Source organism: Coffea eugenioides, chromosome 11, assembly GCF_003713205.1.
Source record: "Coffea eugenioides isolate CCC68of chromosome 11, Ceug_1.0, whole genome shotgun sequence".
Lineage (NCBI taxonomy): Eukaryota > Viridiplantae > Streptophyta > Magnoliopsida > Gentianales > Rubiaceae > Coffea > Coffea eugenioides.
The window spans coordinates 2016599-2040768 of NC_040045.1; the positions used below are offsets into that span (position 1 = coordinate 2016599).

Here is a 24170-nt window from a genome sequence, read left to right on the forward strand (position 1 = left end):
TGCCACGGGGACTGTACTGGGGAATCTTGTAGTAATGAGACTCTTGATTCCGGTAAACTCGAGTATTACCAAAAGCTACTGATTGGAGTGCGGGCCTGGTTGGGGTATGTTTGGTGGAAGGGATGGGAGTGAAGTGGGTTCTACGGTTGGTACTCATAAACGTTGACGGAGAGTCAATGAGATTGGATCAAGAATGTAAGCGTGGAAATGAGCTCTTGAGAGCCGTCCGTATCCTTTTACCGACTTGTTTTACTTCTTAATTGTGTACTTGAAATGAAAGATTATGCTTATGTGATCTTTGTTGCTTATGTGGTAGTAACTCACTGGGCTTAAGCTCATTCCATTCCATTTGTTTTCCTTACAGGAAAATGACCACTTTTGGAAAGGTTATACTTGTTGGTTGTCAAGTTGAGCTCATGTAAATGTATCTTTTGGATAGCTCTTTGAATGAAACCCTAATGTGTATTGGGTTCACTTTCTTTTGATTGGCAAACCGAACATTTATATTCGTAATGAATGGGTTTTGATATGCCGCTTTGGCATGTAAATGTTACATTTCAATGTATGTATGTTTGGTTGATATTTGGTTGAATTTCGGATCAACTCGTATTTCAAACGGCAAAAGAAAAATTTTGGCTACTCTCGGCCTAGTATCTGGATTCTGACGTGGCCGGTACTGTTCATCATCGGCTTCGATTTTCGTTTTTTTTATTTTGTGATTTTGACTTGTTTACGCGCGTGGGTATGTTCCGGAACGTATTAGGTTGACGTGAACTGATCCGTAGTCCTGGCGAGAGTTGGGCAGGCAGTCCGCTAACCCCTTTGGTTCGCCTTAGGGGAAAGTGGGGCTGTTACAATCAGTGTTAGATGAATGACAATTATATAAAATTTGAATTTAAAATTTAATTTTTGCATGTGTCATGGATCCAATGGTAATAGTGCATGCACTGTCAGTATATATAAGATTTACTCTATATATATATATATATATATATATATATATATATTGATACTATTATAAAATGCTTTCCAATTCAAACTTAATTATAGTTAAAGGTGCCCATTCACTATTGCTGCAATTGATTTAATCCAGATCCTAGTTGGACATCGAAATTTTGGCATCTAATTAGTCTCGCAAATAATTAAAGCATTAATTTTTCTATACTCTAATAGTGTATAAATTGTCAGGTTTGGATTCATATCAATGAATCTGAGTTTAACTTTGAAATCTAAATTTATATGTGTGTCATGCATTCAGCTATTATAGAATAGTAAATGCTATCAGCAAATATAATATTATTAACTTATAATTAGATGTATTTTTTTTATCAGTTAATTGAATGGGTAACCTAAGTTAAACCCCATTCATTTGTAAAACAAGTAATTGGGCCTTATTGGATTTCGGTCCAAACTAGAGGCTATTCTTTAAATTAAATGAAGTCCACTAAAAATGTTTTGGACCATTTCAATGGGCCACATGGTCCAACCCAATATGTTGCCTTTAAATATGGGACTGAGAGACATGTTGCAGAGATAGGCTTCGAGACAAAGTATGGTCATGTCTCTCAAATCTGGATTGAATCCCTTAAGTCTTTTAAGTCATTCTCAAATCCTAAGTTTCATCAAGTTCCTCCAAGGGATTTACGTTTTTCGACACTCAAATTCTTGGAGTTTATCTATCTTTCAAATCTTTGGAGCTAGAACTATCAATGGAATCGAGCCAATCAACCTGTTTGACACAATAAAAAATTCGATGAGTCTAACCTTTTATTGGACTGAATTGAGATTCGACCTATATATTATACCTGAATTAAATGTGAACTGAAGTTGGACCTTATTAAGTTCAAACCAAATATAGGTTCGGCCCATTAATCTATACCTATATATATATTGATAGGGTGCATTTTAGTGGGTTATTTCATTAATATTTCCTAATTGTTCGGGCTAAATACTGCGCCATTTGGTGGATTCTACTTAGGTTTTGTGTTTGGTGCTACTTGCAGAAATTGGTGAAAAAAGGTGCTGAAAATCAACCTTCGTAAAGACCTTTTGACAGTTAGGCCTGTGTGTGCTCCAATCATATTTCCAGAACTAGATTGTCGGGATCTCACACGTACGTGGGCAGTTTCCAAAGAATTGTGGATTCCAAGTCCGTGGCTATGCTGGAATACTTATTGCCTTTTTCTATTTAGTAGTTGAGTACTATCAGAAAGTTATATTTTTTTTGGTGATATTTGTTATTAGGAAATCTGTTAGATTACAGATTAGAAAAGTTCTAATAGACTAGGATTCTAGATTATGAGGGGCTCTCGTTCCTTTGGGAGAGGGCCGCGAAGAAAGGAGATTTAGGGGGGCGGAAGGCTTTCGTTTTAGGAGGAAAAGACTCAGTTTTTTTTCTTCGGCGACTATTAAGAAAAAACAAGGATTGTAAGCTTCCAACAGATTCTTCTTGCATGGCTTGTTCTCCATTAATAGAAAACTAATTTCATATTCTCTAGTCAAGGGACAACTGCAGATTTGGTTCAGCTATCACTGTGAGATGTAACTGATTTTATTTGTTTCTTCTATTTATTGGTATTTGTAAGTTTTCTGCTTTTATAGGTTGTGATTATTGTGTATGATTAAATAGGTGCACAATATTTAATTATTCACGTAATCTATTTGCTAATTAGAATAGTTGAATCCGTAATTGTTTGACTACTCTAATCCCAGTAGCAACTGACATAATTGGATTTGTGTCAGGGAAACGCACGATCTAATTTAAATAAACCCTCGTAGCGTATTTATTGATTAGAACATGGTATCTCTAATTTCTAATGCAATTGAGGAATTAAATCCTAAGGTCGTACCTAGGGTTATTCCTAAATTAGGGAAATAGTTAATGGTCGTACCTTGACTATCGAAATAGTAAGGAGGAATTGATTGTCAGATCGTATCGGCAGTTAAAACCTGTTTATAATGAATGTTGAAATTATAACTCCATCAATGATCAGTTACCTGAACCACTTCTGAAATGTATCCTTGGCTAGAGTTTTTCCCATTATTTGTCTCTCTTAATTAATTTTCATAGTTGATTAATTTGGTTAATAATTCGTTAGCATTTAAGTCTCAAAACCCCCGTTTCTCTTTGACTTGAAAAGGAGCGAATTTTCTCCAGTCCCTGAGGAGACGACCCTGCTTGCCGTTGTACTCAATTTAATAATTCATTAGACTTTTTGGTGACAATTAGGTTCTTTATTTTTGAACAGGCTCGACACCTGTCATATATATGTATAATACATACTTATATACTTTGGTATATATAATTAATAATTACATATCCAAATAAACACATTGCATCACTATTGTCACAAATGGGTCATTTGATGCTCAGTTGATGAGTGGTAGTATTGGTTTCGTAGTTTTAAATTCTCATGGTCAGGTAATACACAAACTCACTAAATAAAATGTTTGTAATTTTGTGGAATCTGCAGTTCAAGCGGAACCATTAGTTTGTCTAAAAGCGTTAGTATGGGCAAGGAGGCTTTGTTGCTCCACTCCATTAATTCAAAAATGTACTAACTATATATGAGTCAAATTTGAATTTATTAAAATTCAACTTAGATGGTCCAACTGATAGGCCTATTTGGAGCTCTACGTCACATCATTATCAAAGGTTCATGTTCTTGAAATTTTACAATCGATCTACTTTTTTTGATCCACAAGTCCTGAAATCTAGCAAAGTTTTTAACACTCGTCTGTCAATTACCAAATTATTATAGGATAATTTGTCAACTATGCTAAAAGAAGAACAAGAATGAAGGGAGTGCTTTTACTTTTTCGCATGATCATTCTATTTCTTCCTTTTATATACTCATAGTATTCCATTTAAGATTATCAATTTAGTTGGGTGTTTATCCATTTAGTTAGGTGTTTATTAAAACTTCTACGGTAATTAGTGGTCCCACTAGATACTTTAGGTAAGCAATGGATTTGAAAATCCTTTTTTTCTTAGCCTTCCTTAGAATATATTTTCCATCTTTAAATCCTCCACTTAATTTCTTACCTTTTAAACATTATTTCTCAAGAAACCACTAAATACAAGGATATCATGATTTTTATGCCCAAATTAAATTTTCTGACGTTCGTAGTCAATACTTTGGTTTATATCGTTTTATTCAAATCTAGATAATTTAATGAAAATAATTGAATGAAACTTCTAGTGTAGTTTATTTTGCCAACACCGGCCAGTTTGATCTGTTCAACTTTGTGCCAATTCATCTGCGATCCTCTTGATCAGCCGGTCCAAGTATAACATGATAAAATGCATTGTGACAATTCACGTAGGTATTAGTTGTTAAATTTTTGGTAAATTATCTTTTACCCCGCTGTAGTTTGATACTTTACTCATAACCCCCCCCCCCTTTATATTAACCCTCTCATGGTTGGAATTAAAGTGTCACTTTTAGTTTTTCAATAGTAAAAAATCAAAGGCAAACTAATAAATTGACAAATTTATCCTTCCATTACTTCTTTTTTTTTCCCTCCAAAAATAAAAAAGAAGAAATTGAAAAAAATAGATAAATAAGAACTAGAAAATGCCATTAAAGATTTGGTTTAAAAACCTATAATGATATTTATAGCCAAAAAATATTTGGTATTTTTTGTTTCTTATTTATTAGTTTTATATTTCTCTTCCATCTTTTTGGATTATTATTCATTATTTATTTTCCTTCCATCTCTTTTGTATTTGGAGAAAATTAAAATTTTATAGGCCAAAATATAAGTTTTTAAAATCATATATTCTCTTTTGAGAGAGAGAGAGAGAGAGAGAGAGAGAAGGAAAAAAGAAAAAAAGTAGTGCAAGGGTAAATTTATCAATTTATTAGTTTGATTTTGACTTTTTACTATTAATCATTAGTCTTAATAAATAAATTAACCGTGACACTTTAATCCAAACCATGAAAGGGCTAAGAGAGTGCAAGAGTAAGAAACCAATGTTATTAAATTTGAACTAAACTAGTTGGTTCGACCGAAACCAAGAACCAACAAGGTCACTAGTTTGATTTAACATTAGAACCCGGAAGGTATTTGATTCAGTCAAAACTGATCAAAACTTCAATTGAAGGTGAAAATTGAAAAAATCAAGTTTTCTTCAATTTTTTGGTTTTTTTTCTTTTTAAAGTTTCCTTTGCAGTAAAATTTTTCCCTTGCTCGACACTGCTTGGTCGTCGCCATCCACCTTTTACCCCAAACATGTAAGTTAGTTTTTTTTTTTGGGGGGGGGGGAGGCCAAAGAAAACCATGAACTTTAAGTATAGAGATTTCATAATAATTTTATTTTAAACCTAAAAATTTATATATGTGCCTCTACTGAAAAAAGAAATTATACGTTTTAAGCAGTGGAGCTAAAAAAAAAAACTTTCTTTACACGTCAATAGTTCATAGAATGGAAACAGATATATGTGCCTTTAGTTAACTTGATAATAACTCTGTAGAAGAATCATAAAAATTACAACCACACTTTTTACAAACCTGATTCTATTAGTACAAATTTAGTCCACTAGTGAGTTTTCCAATACAACATAATTTTGGAACATATTAAAGAAAGTTTAATGCCATCTTATTTTATTAGTGAATACATATAGATCCACTTCTTTTTACTTGATATATGGATTATATTATCTAATTGTATTAATAGAACTAAATGAACTTTATTTTATATTTTGTTCCACTGGAACAATATCTTAACTGCGCCACTACTTTATATTAGCTATAAAACTCATTAAGTATGCCAGATTCAAAGGTAGTTTTTTTTAAATATTATTTTATTTTATTTAGAATTAAAATATATTTATGACGTCATTATTACATCATTAAGTTCTTCAGTTTTTGAACCCAACCTTATTGGTTGAACTCATCGACTCGCTTGATCTAGATGATGTACGGTCCGAGTTTCAAACCAGTGGAAGAAACAAGAGAACAGGATAGAGATGAATTACAATATGTATCTAATCGAACGCCAGTCTCAAAGCTACATACGTCGTTCAAAAGCCCGAGGACTCAACTTTTGCAGGCCCCAAGACTAGGTGGTCGCTGGAAATATATAGCAGCAGCAGCAACTGAGATCCTCTGAAGTGCTAGATTTTGGGCGTTATATTTTTCAAACTAAGGCAGCACAGGATTAATGATATTTGTGCAGTCATTTATAGGCCTTTCAGACTGTTCTTTATCCAAGAACACAGAAGAACTATCATTGATGGCAAGTGCCCGCAATGCATCATTGTACGAAGAAGATGCTTCGGTATAACCCTCTTCACAAATTGTAAGAAGGTCTGCAACCTCCTTACTTGCATGAGATTTTGCTTCTTTTACGGCACTTAAAGTATTGGTAACGTTTGTCAGTACTTGATTGATCGATATTTCAGCAAAAGTTCGAGCATCTGTTGATGGACTAGATAGATTTTGTTTTAAGACTTCTATACAGAACAGCGTTTCTGGAATTTGGTCACAAATTTTGATGATCAACTGAAAAGTAGGATCGTCTGGTCTGACACTGAATGATGGTTTTATCACGAGTTAGGAGCAGGATTATGAGCAAGAGCTGATTCAGATGAACCTGAAAATGAAAGGAAGCCATTTCTGTTGCATATATTCTCAATGTAAAAAGAGGAAGGAATGAAATCTTTATGAAATGATTGGTTTTAGTGCCACATAATTATATGCTTTTAGTTTGGACAATGAATGTGAATGCAGTATCCAGTCATTCTGTCGGTGACTTCTTTCGTTGCCAAAGAGGAAAATGTTTGGTTTAGTTTTGTACTCAAACGAATGCACATTAAGATTTACTAAATGCAGTCAAAAGGAATAAAAATCTTCTTATACCATAAGTGAGTATGTTATAGGAGAAAATAATTGGAGAATGTACAAAAGTGCAATGCAAAACAAATTACGGATAACACTGTCAAAGAACTGAAAACAGAAAAAAGAAACAAAACTAATATAGGCACTCTTAAGCAAGAGCTATTTCGTATACGGTTTTCTTATTATCACAATAAATTACAGAAAACACGTCCAAAGAACTGAAAACAGAAAAAATGACAATGCTACAATGCCTACACTACAACAAAAATGCCCTTTAGCGGCATTTAAAGGTGTCAGTATAGATAATCTAAACTGACATTTTACCTTTCCTCACACCTGGGACGAGTGTTGTCCCTTCCAATGTGGGGATAGCCTCGTAGCATTAAAATGTGTCAGGAAAACTATGTTGTTATAGCATCTCATCTACCAACAAAAATATTTTTCTTGATAATTGAAAGTGTCAAGATAGCTATTCTACCACATTAGAATATTGCTTTAGAAGCTACGCTATGCTAACACTTTTAATTGCTAGGAATACATAGGTAAAGAGAAATTAATCACACCATATAATAACACCGAGATCCAATGTAGAACAACAAATAATCCTTCACTTCATTCATGCCACAATTATGTCAGATATACAAGTCTTTGAACTTTCCATTGAAACTCTAAGTTCTTTCAGAAGAAAAGAAACTATACTAATCTACTAACTTCGCTATAGATGCCATTCCGTACCTATAAAAAAATCAAACAACTAAAAGGAGGACCACCATTGCCTGAATTCAATGACATAACAATTCAAAAAAAAAAAGGAAAAAAAAGTTGATATTTAACTCCATGGGTCATCCCATCCCTTGGGGCCCTCTCTTTTGACAAAGTTTAACATTGCCTGGACAGCTTCCTGAACTCTGTTGGATAGGGCATGGTTTCCCCATTCAATTTCAACCTTTCTACACCACCCATTGCTCTGCACAGATTCAGGAGCTTCAAGTGAACAGAAATTTTTTTCTTCCCAAAGATGGTTTTGCATTGACACCTTACCAATCAACTCTTCACCAAGGCATAACCTAGCATCAGACATGACAGAAGAATCACGGTAAGGGCTTCCAGAGAATACCCACCTTCTAATCTTCTTGATGAATTCCACAATCGGGCCATGTGCATTGTATCAGCATGGAAACCATCAAGTTTAAGTCCATAATTCTCTATAACATGGTTATCAAAGCTATAGTTGTGCCACACCTACAAAAAAACAAGCCAGTGCAGTTCCCCACATGGCATATAATCATTCGAAGAACTGATGAGCAACAAAGAGCCCCACATAGAATTACATACAAAAAATCTTTACCTTTTTAATTGACGGGTCTTCAAAAAAAGGAGCAAATTCAGCCAAAAGATTCCTCCCGTCCTCATCAAGAAGATCTACCCAGATACAAGACTTGCCATTTCCAAAATTCGCTTCCGGTCCACAATAAATACTGCAGCATACAATTTCTCCATGATCAACTGGTGTTTCCTGCTTAACATCAATCTTTGATACCTAGACATTAGCAGAAACCAGTAAAATGAGCTCCCAAAAAAAAATTGAATGCTACTGGAGAGAACATGAATATTAAGCGAATAAGATAATTAAAGTACAGAATTCAACTGGTTGTATGCAAATGTAAAATAGTCTAAAAGCAAGTCAAATGAAAAACATACTTCCGTGTCACATGCATGGACCATATGCCTGTATTGATTTGTGAGCATACCAACTACTTCCTTTGCAGCAGAGACAGTATCAACCACAAGAACCTTGTCATAAATGCAACCAAGCCTCTCACGAAGATTTGACTGGATAATAGCTTCTGGTTCCACAGATCCTTTTCCTGTGGGGGTTCCATTTATTTTGTCAACACCAACAGACTTTTCAGCAGCAACCTCCCTTTTTGTTACATTATGAGCACTGCCTTTATCAATTGAGGGATACTTTTCTTTCTGTTCTTCGAATAATTTTGGCAGGGAAATTTTAGGTTGGGAAGACTTTGGAGGTAACTGCATTGTCCTCGGAGAGATTTTCCAGTGTATATCTGCTTGTTGGCTATTTGATGTATAAGACTGTCTGCTACTTGAAAAGTTGTCCTTCATCTCACGATCTAGTGCAATTGTATTCACACTTACGATATTCGGTAGGCTAAGGTTTCCTGAAGAACAAGCTGAATCATGAACATTTCTTAACGAGAGAGGTGAATTACTATTAGATGGACAAGATAAGTCATTATCAGTGCTTTGTTATCTAAATTTGTGATCACTTCCATCTGTCAAACTAGGCAAACTAGAAGTCCGTTCAGCACGATAAGCTTCCTTTCTTCTCTTATAGTATTAAGTCACGTCACCCCAGGATTTGTAAGTAGGCCTCTGATAGTCATGCACAAACACATGACTCCTACTTGATATCTTCACAACGGAATGATCAGAAGCAGGGCCGTTTGAGACATTTGAGAAGGATACGTAGCCAGAATGGGTTTTGCAATATTCTGGCCTGAGAGTCACGGTGTCATGAAAGCCCAAAGCCAACAAAATACTCAAATAAAATAAATGAAAATACATTATTTTGTCACACAAATTGAACTCATGACAAGTACAAACATTTGCATTATCAACTATTTATCCTATGTTTAATGAATTTGTACAAATCTCAATAGCATTACAGCTCTCTCTGACATATGGTGCTATGGAACAGATATTCTTACAGCAGAACAGAAAAGCAGTTTTCAAGTGAACAAAAGTGCAGAACAGAAAAGTGAACAGATATCCTTACATGTTCATTTCTGACTATGTAAACCCAAATCACCAAATGACAAAAAATAATTACCCAAAAAGAACTCAAAATCAGACAAAAGTAAACAATAGAAAATTTTCAAAAAATTTTCAAAAAATAGAAAAATAATAGAGAATAATACCTTAAGATACTTAAGCTTCAAATTTCCATAGACGACTCCAAACGTGAAGGCTGAAGCACGAGCCACCTGCCACCAGTTATACGAAAACGAAAAAAAAATCCAAATTAGATCAGACATCAATGAAATTGTGAGAAATTAAAGCTGGCGGAGGTGGATGGTTAACCAAGGCGAGAGTGCTGGTGCCGGAGTAGGGTCCAGGAGGAGGCGACATTTGCTACTGATCGCTGAAATCGAAGAAAGAATAACTGCAGATGCTGCGACTACTGCCCCAAATCTAAGGTCTCTCTCAGACTCAGAGCCCTAATTTTCGTCGGACACCAGTTTGGAAATTAGAAATGTTGGGGAGATGGGCGAGGGCTTCCCTTAGCTCCTGCATTATTCAGTAAGGAAAAAGGCCCAAAAAGGTAACTTTTTTTGCAGGAAACCACCAACCAAATTTACATATAGAAAAATTGCAGAGTATAACCTGTTCATCGACGACATCGATATCTGCGAGCATGCGGCTGGATTTCTTACCGGAATTGCCTAATTCGTTTGCTAAGAAATAATTTCTGGAGAATCCGAACTCGTCCTTTTCGATGTCATGTTGTTCCATTTTCTGGTTTTGACGAACCTAAACCTGATGATGAGAGGGAATGAGTAGGGGCAACGGGACGGCGGAGGTAGGGAGCAGAGGAGAGGAGAGTGGCCGAGAGAGGCGGAGGGCAAAAATTTAGGCAACCGAGAGAAATCAATTCAGGGCAAAAATTTATCATGCAATTACATCCCTTCAATGGGAAAGCAAGGGTAGTTTGATTGCGGAGAGATTCAATAGAAAAAACTCTGCGGGAAAGTAAAATTTTGGCCAAGAGTTTTGAGAGATAGTTTGCCGAGAGAGAGAGTTTCTGCGAGAGATAGAGAAGAAGCAAAATTTCACTGGGAGGCAAAATCAAATTTTGAGATTTCACTAAGTGTTTTGGCAAAGGGATCTTCCACCAAAATCAAACGACGTCGTTTTGTGTTTTAATTTTTTTTGGGTGTATCTCACATTTCCGCAAGTGTCATCAAAGGCTAGTTTGAATTGAGTGAATTTTGCTGAATTTCCAAAGTTGGCCAAAAAAAACCAACCCCGAAAGCTGTCTTCATGTTCAAAACAGCAACTTTGAGACAAATTTTGAATGCCTTCTGTTGAGTATCATGGGAAAGTGTCTTCTAACAACTTTTAGTACTTTGGAAGCAGTTTCCAACGGTACCAAGTTTTCCAATTTTGAACTCATAGAGAGTGAGATCTGATTTTTCAAAGTTTGCTTGCCGAATCTGAAATTTCCGAACTTAAAGGAAATTGAGGGTTTCAAACTCTCCATTTTCCTCCGATATTGCTAGACCATTTTACACTTGATTTCAAAGGCGAAAATCAGATTTCTCTTGTGTTTTTTTTGAAACCCACTTTCAAGCCTCGATTATGAATAATTAAGGCTCAATTCATGAATTCTCCTTAGAATGAACACTAGTACAACCTTCTCGATAAGTAAGGGATTTTAAGCGATAGTGTGTAATAGACAACTATTGTTTGCTCAGGCGCTCAAGGAGACCTTCAAGAGGATCTCGAGGGGAACACTTGAAGGATTGTATACACACTTACTCTTTTGTTGCAATAGGAGAGTGTTCCATATAGGAGTACGTAATTTGAATAAGTCTATGACATGCTTATTCTATGATCATTAAGTGTTAAGTGCTATATGTTAAGTATTTACCACACTCATGCATATTTAAGTAATGCATACTTGAATTACTCGACATGAAATACTTGAATTGCATATTTATGTGATGTGTTTAAATGATTAATTATGCTATGCCTGCATAAGTCAGTTGGAGTGAATCTCCTCGACTCTTAAGTAGTAAAAGTGAGAAACGGCCAATGGCGGCCTATTAAAATGACTAATGTCTACCAATTAACCGTAATTACTACCGTTAACCGTCAACCGTTAACCGTTTACCGTAATTACTTACCGTTTTCCTATCTACTTGATTACCTGGTACTTGATTACTTGATTACCGTAAATTACATGTTCAACAATGAAATTATCAAATATTCGCTTACGTGCTTTATGCTGTTATTGTTGCTAGGTAATTGGGCCACTTCATATGAATTTATGCCCCATTTTCCAGCGTGTCCGAGGTGTTTGGTAATAGTTTCATCCTCCACACCAGGGTCGACCCTAGCCAAAAAGATGAAACTTAATGGGCTTTCACCGCGATTCGTCCAAGTATGTTATTTGTATTACTTCGCTGAGGCTTATGTTGTAAGCTCTAAGCTGAACTTGGGCCCTGCCCTTGGTTACTCACCTACTCGAGTCAGGACTGGGCTCGGTCGGGTAGGTTGGAATCCTATGTCACCGTTTTGGTATATTCGAATATTACCACTGGAGGGATAAGGCGATGGCCAGACAGTACCGTAGGGATCGGGAGTTATAAGGTGCAAATGACCGAAATGGTTCCACTGGAACACCGTATCCTTCAAATATATGTGTATTTTGTATAATGATAACCGTTTCATGCAAATGTGCTATACTTGCGATATGCTCAAATTACTCGTAGAATGATAATTGTCTCATATTCATTGTCAATGTGCAACCCTGAACCATACATGCGGTATGCTCAATTACTTGATTTATTAGAACTGCTAGAGTATCCTGGAACCTCACTGGATTGTGTAGCTCATTCCATGATTTTATTTTCTTTAATAGGGTTCGAGACCAAGAGTGCTCGTGAATATTACTAAATTGCCTTCTTTTGAAGACTTTAAGTGTATTACAACAGATGGCTGTAGTAAATATTCTTTTGGGTTGTATTAAGCTTGAGAGCTGATAAATTGTAAGTGTGAGATATTTTGGAGTACTTTTATTATGTATTGAAGTTATTTGAAGTATTATTAAAGTATTCCGAGCTTGTGAATTGTGAATTGTAATGAGTCCTGGTGAGAGTTGGGCAGGCGTCCCGCGGATACCCTTTGGTTCGCCTTAGGGAGAAGTGGGGGCGTCAAAGTTGGTATCAGAGTTTAGGTTTCAGATCTTTGTAGTGTGTCCTAGACTTAAAAGTTTAGGATACCGGACTGTGGGATTAGTTTGAAAATTAAGTGACCACTTGTAGGGATGAAAATCAAAGCCGTTTCGCGTAATCTGTGCGCGAGGTGAGCTTGGACCAAGTGGTATTATGGTTCTTATTATGTGAATAAGTAAAGGCTTAAGTGTGGTTGAAATGTGAGCTGTAAATCATGAATGTGATAGGTATAAACCCTTTATCTTGACATTTGAGAAAATTTGATATGTATGTTGGGTAGGAATCTCGAATGTGGTGATTTACTCTTGGGACCGACCGGCTCGAGTTGTGAATTACCTTATTTCGGATTCTTGTACCCGAATACTTGAGAGTTGAGGGCAATCTTAAGGACTTGAGATCTCCATTTGTGGGGAATAAGAGTGAATCGATATTTTACGTGAATAGTTACAGGAAATCAATAATCGTTTGGCTAAGATGGCACGATAATTAAGAGCGGGAGGTGGAAATAATCGTAGCCCAAAAGATCCTTATGTTGGGATTGAAGTTGATCATGTTAGGGAACTGGAATCATCTAGTTCCAATTAATCTAGTGAAACACTATTTGTGATCTTTCGTAGTGGGACGATGAGAGTAGAACTTAAGAGTTTGTGCCCTGGAGATGAATGTACTTTTGATAATCAATTGTTTACTTTTGTTTATTGACTTTGACTTGGTATGAATTTTACTTGACTAAAACTTGTTTCATGATTTAATGAGGTCTAGTTTGTATTTACTTGCATAGTGATAATGTTATTTGTGTAAGTGATTTCCTTTTCTTTAAAAGTTGTTACTGGTATATGTGCATAGTTCAATTATAGGTTAGTGTGAGGTTTATACATATGCATATAAATTAGCTGTGAACATGGAAACTAGAGGACAACGAAAGGGACGTCAACCTAGACAACCCCAAAATCAAAGAGTAGATAATGGGTCTGATATTGATCAAAATGCCGAGCCAAGTGTTGGAAGAGGAAATGACCAAATGGGAGTAGTTTTAACTCGCATGACGGATATACTAGAGCTCTTAGTAGCTCAACAAGGTCAAGGGATTGGGCAAGGAAACCAGCGTGGAAACCAAGAGATAGGGGAGGATCGAGCTTTGGAGCGGTTTCAGAAATTCTTCCCGTCCAAATTTTCTGGAGGACCTGACCCAGAAGTGGCTGAGAATTGGTTAGAGAATATAAAGAATATATTCGATGCCTTGGATTATACAGAGGAAAGACAAGTCACTTTTGCTGTATTTCAACTTGAAGGAGCGGCCCGAGCTTGATGAAATGTTATAAGAAATAAGTGAAAAAGAGATCAAACTCCAAGGATTTGGATAAACTTTGTGCATGAGTTTAATGAGAAATTTCTCCCTCCGCTTGTCCAAGAAAAGAGAGAAGATGATATTATAAAGTTTCATCAAGGAACTTTAAGTGTGGCTGAGTACGAAACACGCTTCACGAAATTATCTACATATGCTCCAGAATTGGTGGCTACTGAACAGAAGAGAACAAGACGGTTTATCCAGGGATTAGATTTAGAAATCCAAGATGCCCTTGCCGCAGCACAGATTGAAACATTTAGTGAAGCTCTCGAGAAAGCGCAAAGGGTAAAGAGCGCAAAAGCCCAACTGAGAGCCTTTCAAGCGAAAAAAAGAGATACATCCGATAATGGACCCAGAAAAATTGGACCACCACCCAAAGTTAGAAAAGGAGAGGATGGAGTAAGACTATCACTCCCTGCACCACTCATGACAAAGGAACCAAAAGGAACTATATCACGAGGAACTCTAGTTGGACAGAAACGATCAAAGGAAACCTCACAAGCAAATCAAGTCACAATGTCTCGTCTGACCTGTGAATATTATGGAAGGACAAACCATACCGAAGAAAACTGTTGGATAAAGGGACGAAAATGTATAGGATGTGGGAGTACCAACCATAAAGTTCACGACTGTCCAAGAAGGTATCCCCGAGAGACTACCACTCAACAAGGAAATAGAACTATTCCTCGACAAGTAAATGGAAGAGAAAACCGACCAATGGCATCTGCAAGAACATATGACATGATCGCACAACAAGGTTCAGGGTTATCTGAGATTACAGAAGGTATGAATTTCGAGGACGAAATTCTTTTAAGGAGGGGAGGTTGTGAGGACCCGAAAACTTTCTTAATTTAATTTATTTTACAGGCTTAATTAATTATTTAATTTGACTATTTAAAATCCATTTATATGGAAAAGCGCATCTCTTATCTTTTTAAAGCGTTTTATTAGAAAAAAAATTACTTTTCGAAAACTCGTTTAGTCCGGAATAATGAATACATATTTTTCGAGACTATATTTTAATTGAGAGTGTATTAATTTTGGAAAAATAAGAATGATCAATAGTAGATTAAGAAAAGTCGTGAGGACTCGCAAAATTTATTTATTTTAAACTCCTGTTAAGAGCTTATTTAAATATTTAATTGCCAGTTTACTCCGAATATGATTTTCTAACCTTTTTAGACCCAATTACATGGAACTATGACTTTCTTATATTTTTAAAATGACTTGTTGTGGAAATTAATTTTTGGAAGTTCGTTTAGTGAAAATAGTGAATACGCGTTTGGAGACAGTGACCGATTTGATGATACAATAAGTTCAAAAAAAAATTGGATACTTATACATTAGTCTTAAAAATAGATATTTTCATGTTTAAATATTCAAGTATTAGTTAGTGGTACAATCGTTATAGGAATTTCTTGGAGATTTCACTCTATCGTGCACAAATTGGAAATACGCGTTTTCACACGCGCGATTTAATTGAGGGACTTAAGAAATTTATTTCTGGATTATTAAGAGTGAATAATAATAATATGAATACAAGTGCATCAGAGGTGTAGTGCACTAGTGAAACAAACTCTAAAGGAATCGAGCACAAAACGTACGCGCGCGCGCGCGAGGGAGAGTTGACTTTTGGAGCAATTCTTGTCCTCAAATTTCAAAGCTTCTCATGGAAGCTTATCATCAGCCATCATCCCTTCTTTTCCTTCTTCATTCCAGCCGTGCAACTCCAAGGAAAAACAAGACCAAGTTCTTCATTTTTCCTTCATCGATTCTTGCTTCAAATCTCCACCAAATCACCTCAAATTTTAACTACACTTTGCTAAACACTTGGTGATCATCTTAAGCTAGAAAAGGGGCTTCATTTCCACGGTTTTCTTGAGCTTCAAAGTGACCAAAAATTCTGATTTAGTCATCAAGAGAGGTAATGAACGATCAATCTCTTAATTCTTGATTTATGGAAGTTAGATTACACTCATGAGCTCTTGGATTCTCATGGGTAGCTTTAAATTGTTGTAAAATTGGTGAGTGGGCTCTATGAACTCCCACTTTGATGGAAAGACTGATTTGATGATTGATGATGAAATTAATGGTGGTTTAGTGCTTATATTAGTGGATTAATGTTGAATTGTTTGTAGAAAAATCAAAGGAGGTGCTTGGAGCAAAAGTGACCATTTCACCCCTGCCTTGTCCGACCACTTTTGTGAAAAATTTTGAGGTTCTAATGGCTTGATTATATTGTTTACATGTTATATTGGTTGTGTAAAAAGTTTCATTGAAAAATAACTTGATTTGGTCACCCAAATGTTGGATTTACGACAGCTTAGCAATCTGGAAATTTATCCCGTATTCATCCAGGCAGTGTATTTGTTTCGGCTATATCTTTTTACTCCAATGTCGGAATCGAGTGCCGTTTGTGGAACTGGAAACTAGACATTCCTAGATTTCTAACGGTATAAAATGTACATTCTGGTTCCATTTGAGTGAGCCAAACCATTCGTTTGAAATCCACTGTCCTGTTTCGTTTCTTCTTGGAAGGCAGCACACGAGTTTCAAATTGATGCTCACGAATGAGCTGTTTATGGACAGATTTTGAAAATGGTTTCTTTCGAGAAAATATAGCCTTATGAGTCTATTTTCTAACTCCACCAACCACGCTCAATTCCGAGTTGAATTGAGTGATTTATGATCGAAATTCAAAACTGACTTTGTGAACGAAAACAGTGTTTTGGACAGATTTGAAACTAACTACGGTTTGGGACTTGTTATCCAAAGTTTCTTATTGTAAATCATCTATTGAATGTACCTTGAACATATTTTGGACATTTCCTACTAGAATGAACCATGTTTGAGATGTTTCTTGACCAAATGTTTGGAAACGGCAAAACGGAAGTTCAAAGGCAGCTTAGCCTTAGAATTTCTTGTGATTTCAACGGTTTTGTTAACCCACTTTCTGTACTTATTTCTCTATGAAATATGGTAGAGGAACAACCCTTATATGGTAGTGTTACACTGCTAATTTTGGGGCTATTCTGAGGCCGTTTCATTTCTCAACTAAACTTCCAAAGTTCGTGACTTGATTTTGGAAAACCCTTGTTTAACAAAGAAATTTGGATAACTTTGAGCTACCATATCTTGGTGCTCAAAACTTCAATTCTCATTCCGCTTGTTCCATTTTAAAGTTTGATTGCAACTCTAATAGATTTCCAAATTTCAAAGGCTAGTTCAAATTGAGTGAATTTTGCCGAATTTCCAAAGTTATCCAAAAACTAACCCCGAAAGCTGTCTTCATGTTCAAAACAGCAACTTTGAGCCAATTTTTGAATACCTTCCGTTTGGAATCATGGAAAAGTATCTTCTAGAAACTTTTAGTACTTTGGAACTAGTTTCCAATGGTACCAAGTTTTCCAATTTTGGACTCATAGAGAGTGAGATCTGATTTTTCAAAGTTTGCTTGCCGAATCTGAAATTTCCGAAGTTAAAGGAAATTGAGGGTTTCAAACTCTCCATTTTACTCCAATATTGCTAAACCGTTTTACACTTGATTTCAAAGGCGAGAATCAAATTTCTCTTGTGTTTTTAAAACCCATTTTCGAGCCTCGACTATAAATAATTAAGGTTCAATTCATGAATTCTCCTTAGAATGAACACTAGTACAACCTTCACGATAAGTAAGGGATTTTAAGCGATGGTGTGTAATAGACAACTATTGTTTGCTCAGGTGCTCAAGGAGACCTTCAAGAGGATCTCGAGGGGAACACCTGAAGGATTGTATACGCACTTACTCTTTTGTTGCAATAGGTGAGTGTTCCATATAGGAGTACGTAATTTGAATAAGTCTATCATGCTTAATCCATGATCATTAAGTGTTAAGTGCTACATGTTAAGTATTTACCACACTCATGCATATTTAATTAATGTATACTTGAATTACTCAACATGAAATACTTGAATTACATATTTATGTGATGTGTTTAAATGATTAATTATGCTATGACTGCATAAGTCGGTTGGAGTGAATCTCCTCGACTCTTAAGTGGTAAAAGTGGAAAACGGCCAATGGCGGCCTATTAAAATGACTAATGTCTACCAATTAAACGTGATTACTACCGTTAACCATCAACCGTTAACCGTTAACCGTCAACCGTTACCATTTACTGTAATTTCTTACCGTTTCCTATCTACTTGATTACCTGGTACTTGATTATTTGATTACCGTAAATTACATGTTCACATGAAATTATCAAATATTGCTTATGTATTTATGTGTTAATTGTTGCTAGCAATTACACATATGAAATTGTCCACCACTTTAAGGCGAGTGTGTACTTTATCTCACTCGACCTACCAAAAGAATAAATTTTTACCGTTAGCCAAGTTATTTGATTACTTGTGCATGTTGTAAGCTCTAAGCTGAACTTGGGCCCTGCCCTTGGTTACTGACCTACTCGAGCCAGGATTGGGCTCGATCGGGTAGGTTGGAACCCTGGGCCACCGTTTCGGTATACTCGAGTATTACCACTGGAGGGATAAGGCGATGGCCAGACAGTACCGTGGGGACCGGAAGTTATAAGGTGCAGTTGACCGAAATGGTTCCAATGGAACACCATATCCTTCAATGTGTGTTTATTTTACATAATGATAACCGTTTCATGCAAATGTGTCATACCTGTGATATGCTGAAATTACTCATACAATGATTATTGTCTCATGTTAATATGCCAATGTGCAACCTTGAACCATACATGCAGTATGCTCAATTACTTGATTTATTAGAACTGCTAGAGTGTCTTGGAACCTCACTGGGCTGTGTAGCTCATCCCACGTTTTGGGTTTCTTTAACAGGGTTCGAGACCAAGAGTGCTCGTGAATAGTACTAGATTGCTTTCTTTTGAAGACTTTAAGTTGTATTACATCAGATGGCTGTAGTAAATATTCTTTTGGGTTGTATTAAGCTTGAGAGCTAATTAATTGTAAGTGTGAGATATTTTGGAGTACTTTTATTATGTATTGGAGTTATTTGAAGTATTATTGAAGTGTTTCGGGCTTGTGAATTGTGGATTGTAGTGAGCCCTGGCGAGAGTTGGGAAGGCGTCCCGCGGATACCCTTTGGTTCGCCTTAGGGAGAAGTGGGGGCGTCACAGATAAATTGTAAATATTGTACAAATAGGTATGTGAGCAGTTAAATGGTCATTGAGAAATTGCTTAAAAGGATTATTATCATATTAATGACCCCTATCACTTTGTAGAATTTTTATTTTATTTGAGAAGATACTTTTAACAATACCTTTTGAAGGTACAAAAATGATTAAAGACCATAGATTTATATTGCATTGGATAAACCCAAGATAAGTGCATAAAATCATCCACAAATAGCACATAGTAGTTAGAACTAGAATTGAAGTCTACTAGAGAAGACCAACTCTCTAAATTTAGAACTAGAATTGAAGTCTACTAGAGAAGATCAACTCTCTGAATAAATTTAGTATAATGGTTGAGTTGATATATGAGCAATATCCTTAAATGGTAAAAACTGAAAAAAAAAAGGGCTAAATGTACATGTAGTAGCTTGAACAACAATAGTGGAACTAATATAGGAGATCATCTGTGAGTTAGCATCACATAAACGAGAATGCCACAAATCAACTAATACAACGTGGACAACAAAGGCCATAGGCAAAGATGGGATATAGTTACTTCGGATAGGATAAAAATCACCAAGGGACTTGGTATAAAGAAGAATTCTCTCAGCATTGTTGTTCTTTACACGAAAATTGGAGGAAGTAAAATTGACAGAGCATTTATTTTCAAGACATAATTTTTAATGGAGAGAAGGTTGTGAGAGAGACTACAAACATAAAGAACATTCTTCAGATAGAGAGGATGATGAGAAGTGTGGAGATAGCAAAATTTGGTGTGTGCAATAGGTAATTGAGATCGATAACTATCCAACACTTTATTAGAGCCTTAGCAAGAATGTCATGTAGGAAGTAGCACAGCAATCTAGATACCGCATAGATTCAGAGGGCTTAGTAAAAGTCATTGCACTGAAAGAATTATTAATATCATCATGCAAACAGAAAATCGAAGCAACATGATAATGATGGCAACATAGTTGGCACACAATGCTCGAATCAGTTTAAGATGAGGAGTGCAATAGATGTCATTTTAGTGTACCAGCAATTGACGAAGCCATGGGAGATGAGTCACATAGAAATGGATGCAAAGATAGTGAGAAGGAGGCAATGGACATATGCTGATTTGAGATGAATGATAATTTGAAGATCTGGATTTTGGTATAATCCCAAGACATGGTAGCCTAGTATTAACCAAATGACAAGAGCAAGGAAACTGAGATTGACAAGAAAACTTGGTAATGCCATAACAACGACCTTGACACCCCTAACCTCGACCATGAGTATTTGAATCAGATACTGCCACAAAGCAATGGTAATGTAGTAGGGAGCCAACTTAATGTTTTGGGCCCGCTGCTTTTGCGCAAAAAATTTTGTGCAAAGAGCCTCTAGAGTTTAAACATTATTAGAATTGGCAATTGTGGTAAAAAATAATTCAAACTCCAAGGGCAGCCTTATAAGTCCATAAATCATGAGATCTATGGAAGATACTGGACACTCGATATAGCAGCAAGAGAGTCTGCAACTTGTTTGAGATTTCAAAGAAAAGTAACCATCAAATGATTTCTTTTTTCATTGTTTGCAACCACAATTTAGATGCAACTCTTCAGCCATAGATTGATTCAAGAAAACATTGTTCCAAAGTGGACTAGACATTACAAGACATCTCGAGCTTATGAACATCTTGGGGGATTTTTTTGGTAACTATTTTATTAATCCATGAACACAGACTTCTATCAGATTTGATCCAAGCAATGTAACCTGGGTTGATAGTAGGTCAACCAATAGAGTCAAGAACATGTTGAGAAGGACAATAAAAAGACATGTCGACATATCATGACTGATTAGAACTGAAGAAATTGGGACTTCCACCAAAGATAATTTGTAGAGTCGAGTTTAAGAGAAACAAGATGAGTAATATTGGGAGTTATCAATACAATGGATACAGGAGGAAGAATCTAATATGTGAAAGATGAAGAAAGACTTTGTTGTAATGCAACAATAGAAGAAAAACGAGGAAGGATGCACTTGAATTGAAGCGAGCTCTGGTGGTTGGAGTGCTGGATGATTTGAAAGGAAAGATAGATTGTAAAAAAGGAAACAAAGGTGGTGAGATAGATGATGATGATAGCAATAATGATATCAGTATAGTTGTAGCTGAAGAAAGTAAGGAGATGAAGGTAGTGCAAGAGGCAGTCATGGTACCTAAATATGTTGAAGAAAATGGAGCTTCTATGAGAGATCTGACCTTGAGAATAGTTTTGTCAAACAATGGCTTTGATAGCATGTAAACGTGCATTATGTCAAACCTTAGCTATATAATATATGAATAGTGTACAAAGATACATATTAACTTTTAAATATTACAATAACAACCATAAATACTCTAACAAAACACATAGTCGAGAATGAGTTGAATGAGCAAAGCATCCAAATATGACAAAACAAGTTTCGACAAAACAAGGTAATAGGAGCCATCATTTAACAACCTAGGTGAAAAGCAAAATATTTATCCAGTTTGATTGCGATTAGTCTACTCAGCACCATACTTTAAGAAAAAACAAAGAAAAGTACCCAAGAGGAAAAATTAAAAATTATTTATAGTTTTTGATGTATAAATATAACTAATTAAAGAAATGCTTGACTACAGCTCACTAGATGCCAAACTGAAAATTTGGAGATCTTCAAGTGATGTCTAGTAAGGATGCTAAGTCATTGAAATGATATCGAATTAAAATAAATGTTTTAACACTTTGTAATGTGATAAAATAGGATGTTTTCTTTGCACTATTGAATGGACATATTATCCAAGTATAGTAAATAAACATTTTCAACATGCCAACAATGAAATAAATAAAAAAATTAAGCATGCAAACAAAGGGCTCAATCATGATAACTACAGCATGTTCCCAAATTTCAAAACACATTGGAAGTAACAAAAATGTTTTGTTAGTACTATTTTTTTGTAGAGTTTTATCACAGAATTCGTTTCATTTATAAATCTCACAAGCTACTTGTTGCTAATATCACTTAGGTAACTAGTGATTCTTGATCGATTTAGTGCTAAGCAAATCTTTTCTTTTTTCTTAGATCAATTCAATTTATTTAAAAACAAGGAACACCACTTCTTTACATGTTATGTGAGATACCCCGACTTTAAGGATATTACGGTTTCTATATTTTATTTTAAGACATTGTTTTGTTTTAAAGATTAGAAACCCTAAATTCTAATCAAAAGAAAAAAAAAACCTAGTTTACTTGTGACTAACCGGTTTTCTTAAATTTCTTATATTTTAATCGAAACCCTAATTGTAAACAATGGAATTGTAAAATCCCGCACATTTTTCTTAAAATTCCTTTTATTTGGAAATTATTACTTTCTAATAGCCTTACTCCCCAATCACACCACACTAAGTGCAAATAAACATAGAATCAAGGGTTTTTCTTTTCGTTTCCAAGTTATCGTAAATTAGGGTTTTCACGTCTTTTCGTAGTGTGATTAACCGGTACGGAGTGTGTACTACATTTGGTGATTAAGAGTGAGTTTTAGATGATATTAAGTGTGTGATTAGAAGTGATGATAATAAGTTAGGGAATTATAAGATAAAACCCTAGTATAAGCGATTTAAGAAAAAACGGGTTGAACCGACGGGTACCGTTTGTTACCGGGTAAATACACCACTTGACCCATACTTTATTACCTTAATCTTCTCATTTTATTTCAGCTAATTAACCCTCAAAATATTTCATACATCAGCCACAATATTTGACCAAGAAAACAAGAGAAAAGAAAAAAAAATTGACTTCCAATCACAAGGTGACACTTGTCACCTTTGACCCAAATTCATTTCTATCATTTTTAACCTTCTTGAAGCTTCATTGAGCCTTCATTTTCTGCCTACCAGCCGAGAGAGAGAGGAAGAAAAGCCAAGAGAAAGAAACCACAACCCATCTTGAGTTTGATCCACTTAAGTGAGAAAACAAGAAATCTAAACCGATTAATCAATAGTTTGAGAGCTTGGGAAGCTTAAGGAACCAAAATTTCAAAGAGAGGTGGAGGATATCCTTTGAAAGCTTGTTCTTGAGGTATTTTGGCTGTCCCTTATCTTTGGTTCTTTTACTTTTGTTTAAATTGTTATATAACTCATGATTTGGTTAAATTGGTAGCTATGGAAGTAGTTGTGGTGATTTTGGGAGAATTGGTGAGTTAGGGTTTGTATTGATCAGCCATATTTCTTCCTTTTTAGATGGATTATTATGTGAATAAGTGTAGATAAGGAGGTGAGGTAGTGTTTTAAGCTAGAATTATGAAGATTAGCACTTGTAGGCATAAATTCCAGATTTTCGGTTTTGCACCTCCCCTGTTCTGACTGGCACTGTTTCACCATGTTAGAAGCCGAATTAGGCTTAGCACAAAACATTAAAGTTGTAGAGAATGATATTTTATAGTTTTCTGAAAAATTACAGCTTAATCGGAGCAATGTAGCGCATAAAAAGACAAAAATACCCCTGACTGCCATAGGTAGAGCCCTGTGGACAGCGTTGACCTTTCACCAATTTGACCGCATCTGTTCACCCTGATCCGTACTGAATTAGCCTTTGGCCAAAACATAGAAGTTATAGTTCTATGTCTTAGCTTTCCAACGCCCCTAAAAACACCTGAATTGGACTTTGGTAACCTGAGTTATTGTCATTTATGTATAGTGCGGTTAACTAGCCCGAGTGTGAGATTCTGGTTCTGTAAATTGACATTTTGACTTAGATACACTACAAACTGGACTGAGTCATCTTCATCAAAGTTTTAGTACTTTATCTTAGCTTCGAAACGGTATATATTTCACCCCAATCCGATAAGCGTAGCTT

General features: G+C 35.7%; 3 protein-coding genes across 3 annotated transcripts; all 3 read right to left on the minus strand.

The window, feature by feature from the left end:
• Positions 1-6147: 6147 nt before the first annotated feature.
• On the minus strand, positions 6148-7767 carry LOC113751467. Its single transcript, XM_027295491.1, has 2 exons — positions 7733-7767; positions 6148-6535 (listed from the first exon to the last, which is right to left on the minus strand). The coding sequence occupies exons 1-2, from the start codon at positions 7765-7767 to the stop codon at positions 6148-6150; spliced, it is 423 nt and encodes a 140-aa protein (XP_027151292.1).
• Positions 7454-8970, minus strand: LOC113751468 (DNA polymerase I A, chloroplastic/mitochondrial-like). The gene is made up of 4 exons (XM_027295492.1): positions 8545-8970; positions 8192-8383; positions 7965-8085; positions 7454-7810 (listed from the first exon to the last, which is right to left on the minus strand). Exons 1-4 carry the CDS (start codon positions 8968-8970, stop codon positions 7794-7796), a joined length of 756 nt encoding a protein of 251 aa, XP_027151293.1. The 3' UTR covers positions 7454-7793.
• A 248-nt stretch (positions 8971-9218) lies between these two features.
• LOC113751036 lies at positions 9219-9999 on the minus strand. Its single transcript, XM_027294885.1, has 3 exons — positions 9949-9999; positions 9786-9851; positions 9219-9364 (listed from the first exon to the last, which is right to left on the minus strand). Exons 1-3 carry the CDS (start codon positions 9994-9996, stop codon positions 9296-9298), a joined length of 183 nt encoding a protein of 60 aa, XP_027150686.1. The 5' UTR covers positions 9997-9999; the 3' UTR covers positions 9219-9295.
• Between the last annotated feature and the right edge of the window lie 14171 nt (positions 10000-24170).

What these genes read in the sequence shown, in the direction of transcription:
- LOC113751467 (XM_027295491.1), bottom strand. Translation starts at nt 7,767, where the DNA reads ATGCCCTATCCAACAGAGTTCAGGAAGCTGTCCAG. An exon ending in GAGTTCAGGAAGCTGTCCAG is followed by an intron (nt 6,536 to 7,732) that starts GCAATGTTAAAC and finishes ACCATCATTCAG; the next exon opens with TGTCAGACCAGACGATCCTA.
- LOC113751468 (XM_027295492.1), bottom strand. Translation starts at nt 8,970, where the DNA reads ATGAAGGACAACTTTTCAAGTAGCAGACAGTCTTATACATCAAATAGC. An exon ending in TCCATGCATGTGACACGGAA is followed by an intron (nt 8,384 to 8,544) that starts GTATGTTTTTCA and finishes GCTAATGTCTAG; the next exon opens with GTATCAAAGATTGATGTTAA. An exon ending in AAGACCCGTCAATTAAAAAG is followed by an intron (nt 8,086 to 8,191) that starts GTAAAGATTTTT and finishes GTTTTTTTGTAG; the next exon opens with GTGTGGCACAACTATAGCTT.
- LOC113751036 (XM_027294885.1), bottom strand. Translation starts at nt 9,996, where the DNA reads ATGTCGCCTCCTCCTGGACCCTACTCCGGCACCAGCACTCTCGCCTTG. An exon ending in GCACCAGCACTCTCGCCTTG is followed by an intron (nt 9,852 to 9,948) that starts GTTAACCATCCA and finishes AACTGGTGGCAG; the next exon opens with GTGGCTCGTGCTTCAGCCTT. An exon ending in TGAAGCTTAAGTATCTTAAG is followed by an intron (nt 9,365 to 9,785) that starts GTATTATTCTCT and finishes CGTGACTCTCAG; the next exon opens with GCCAGAATATTGCAAAACCC.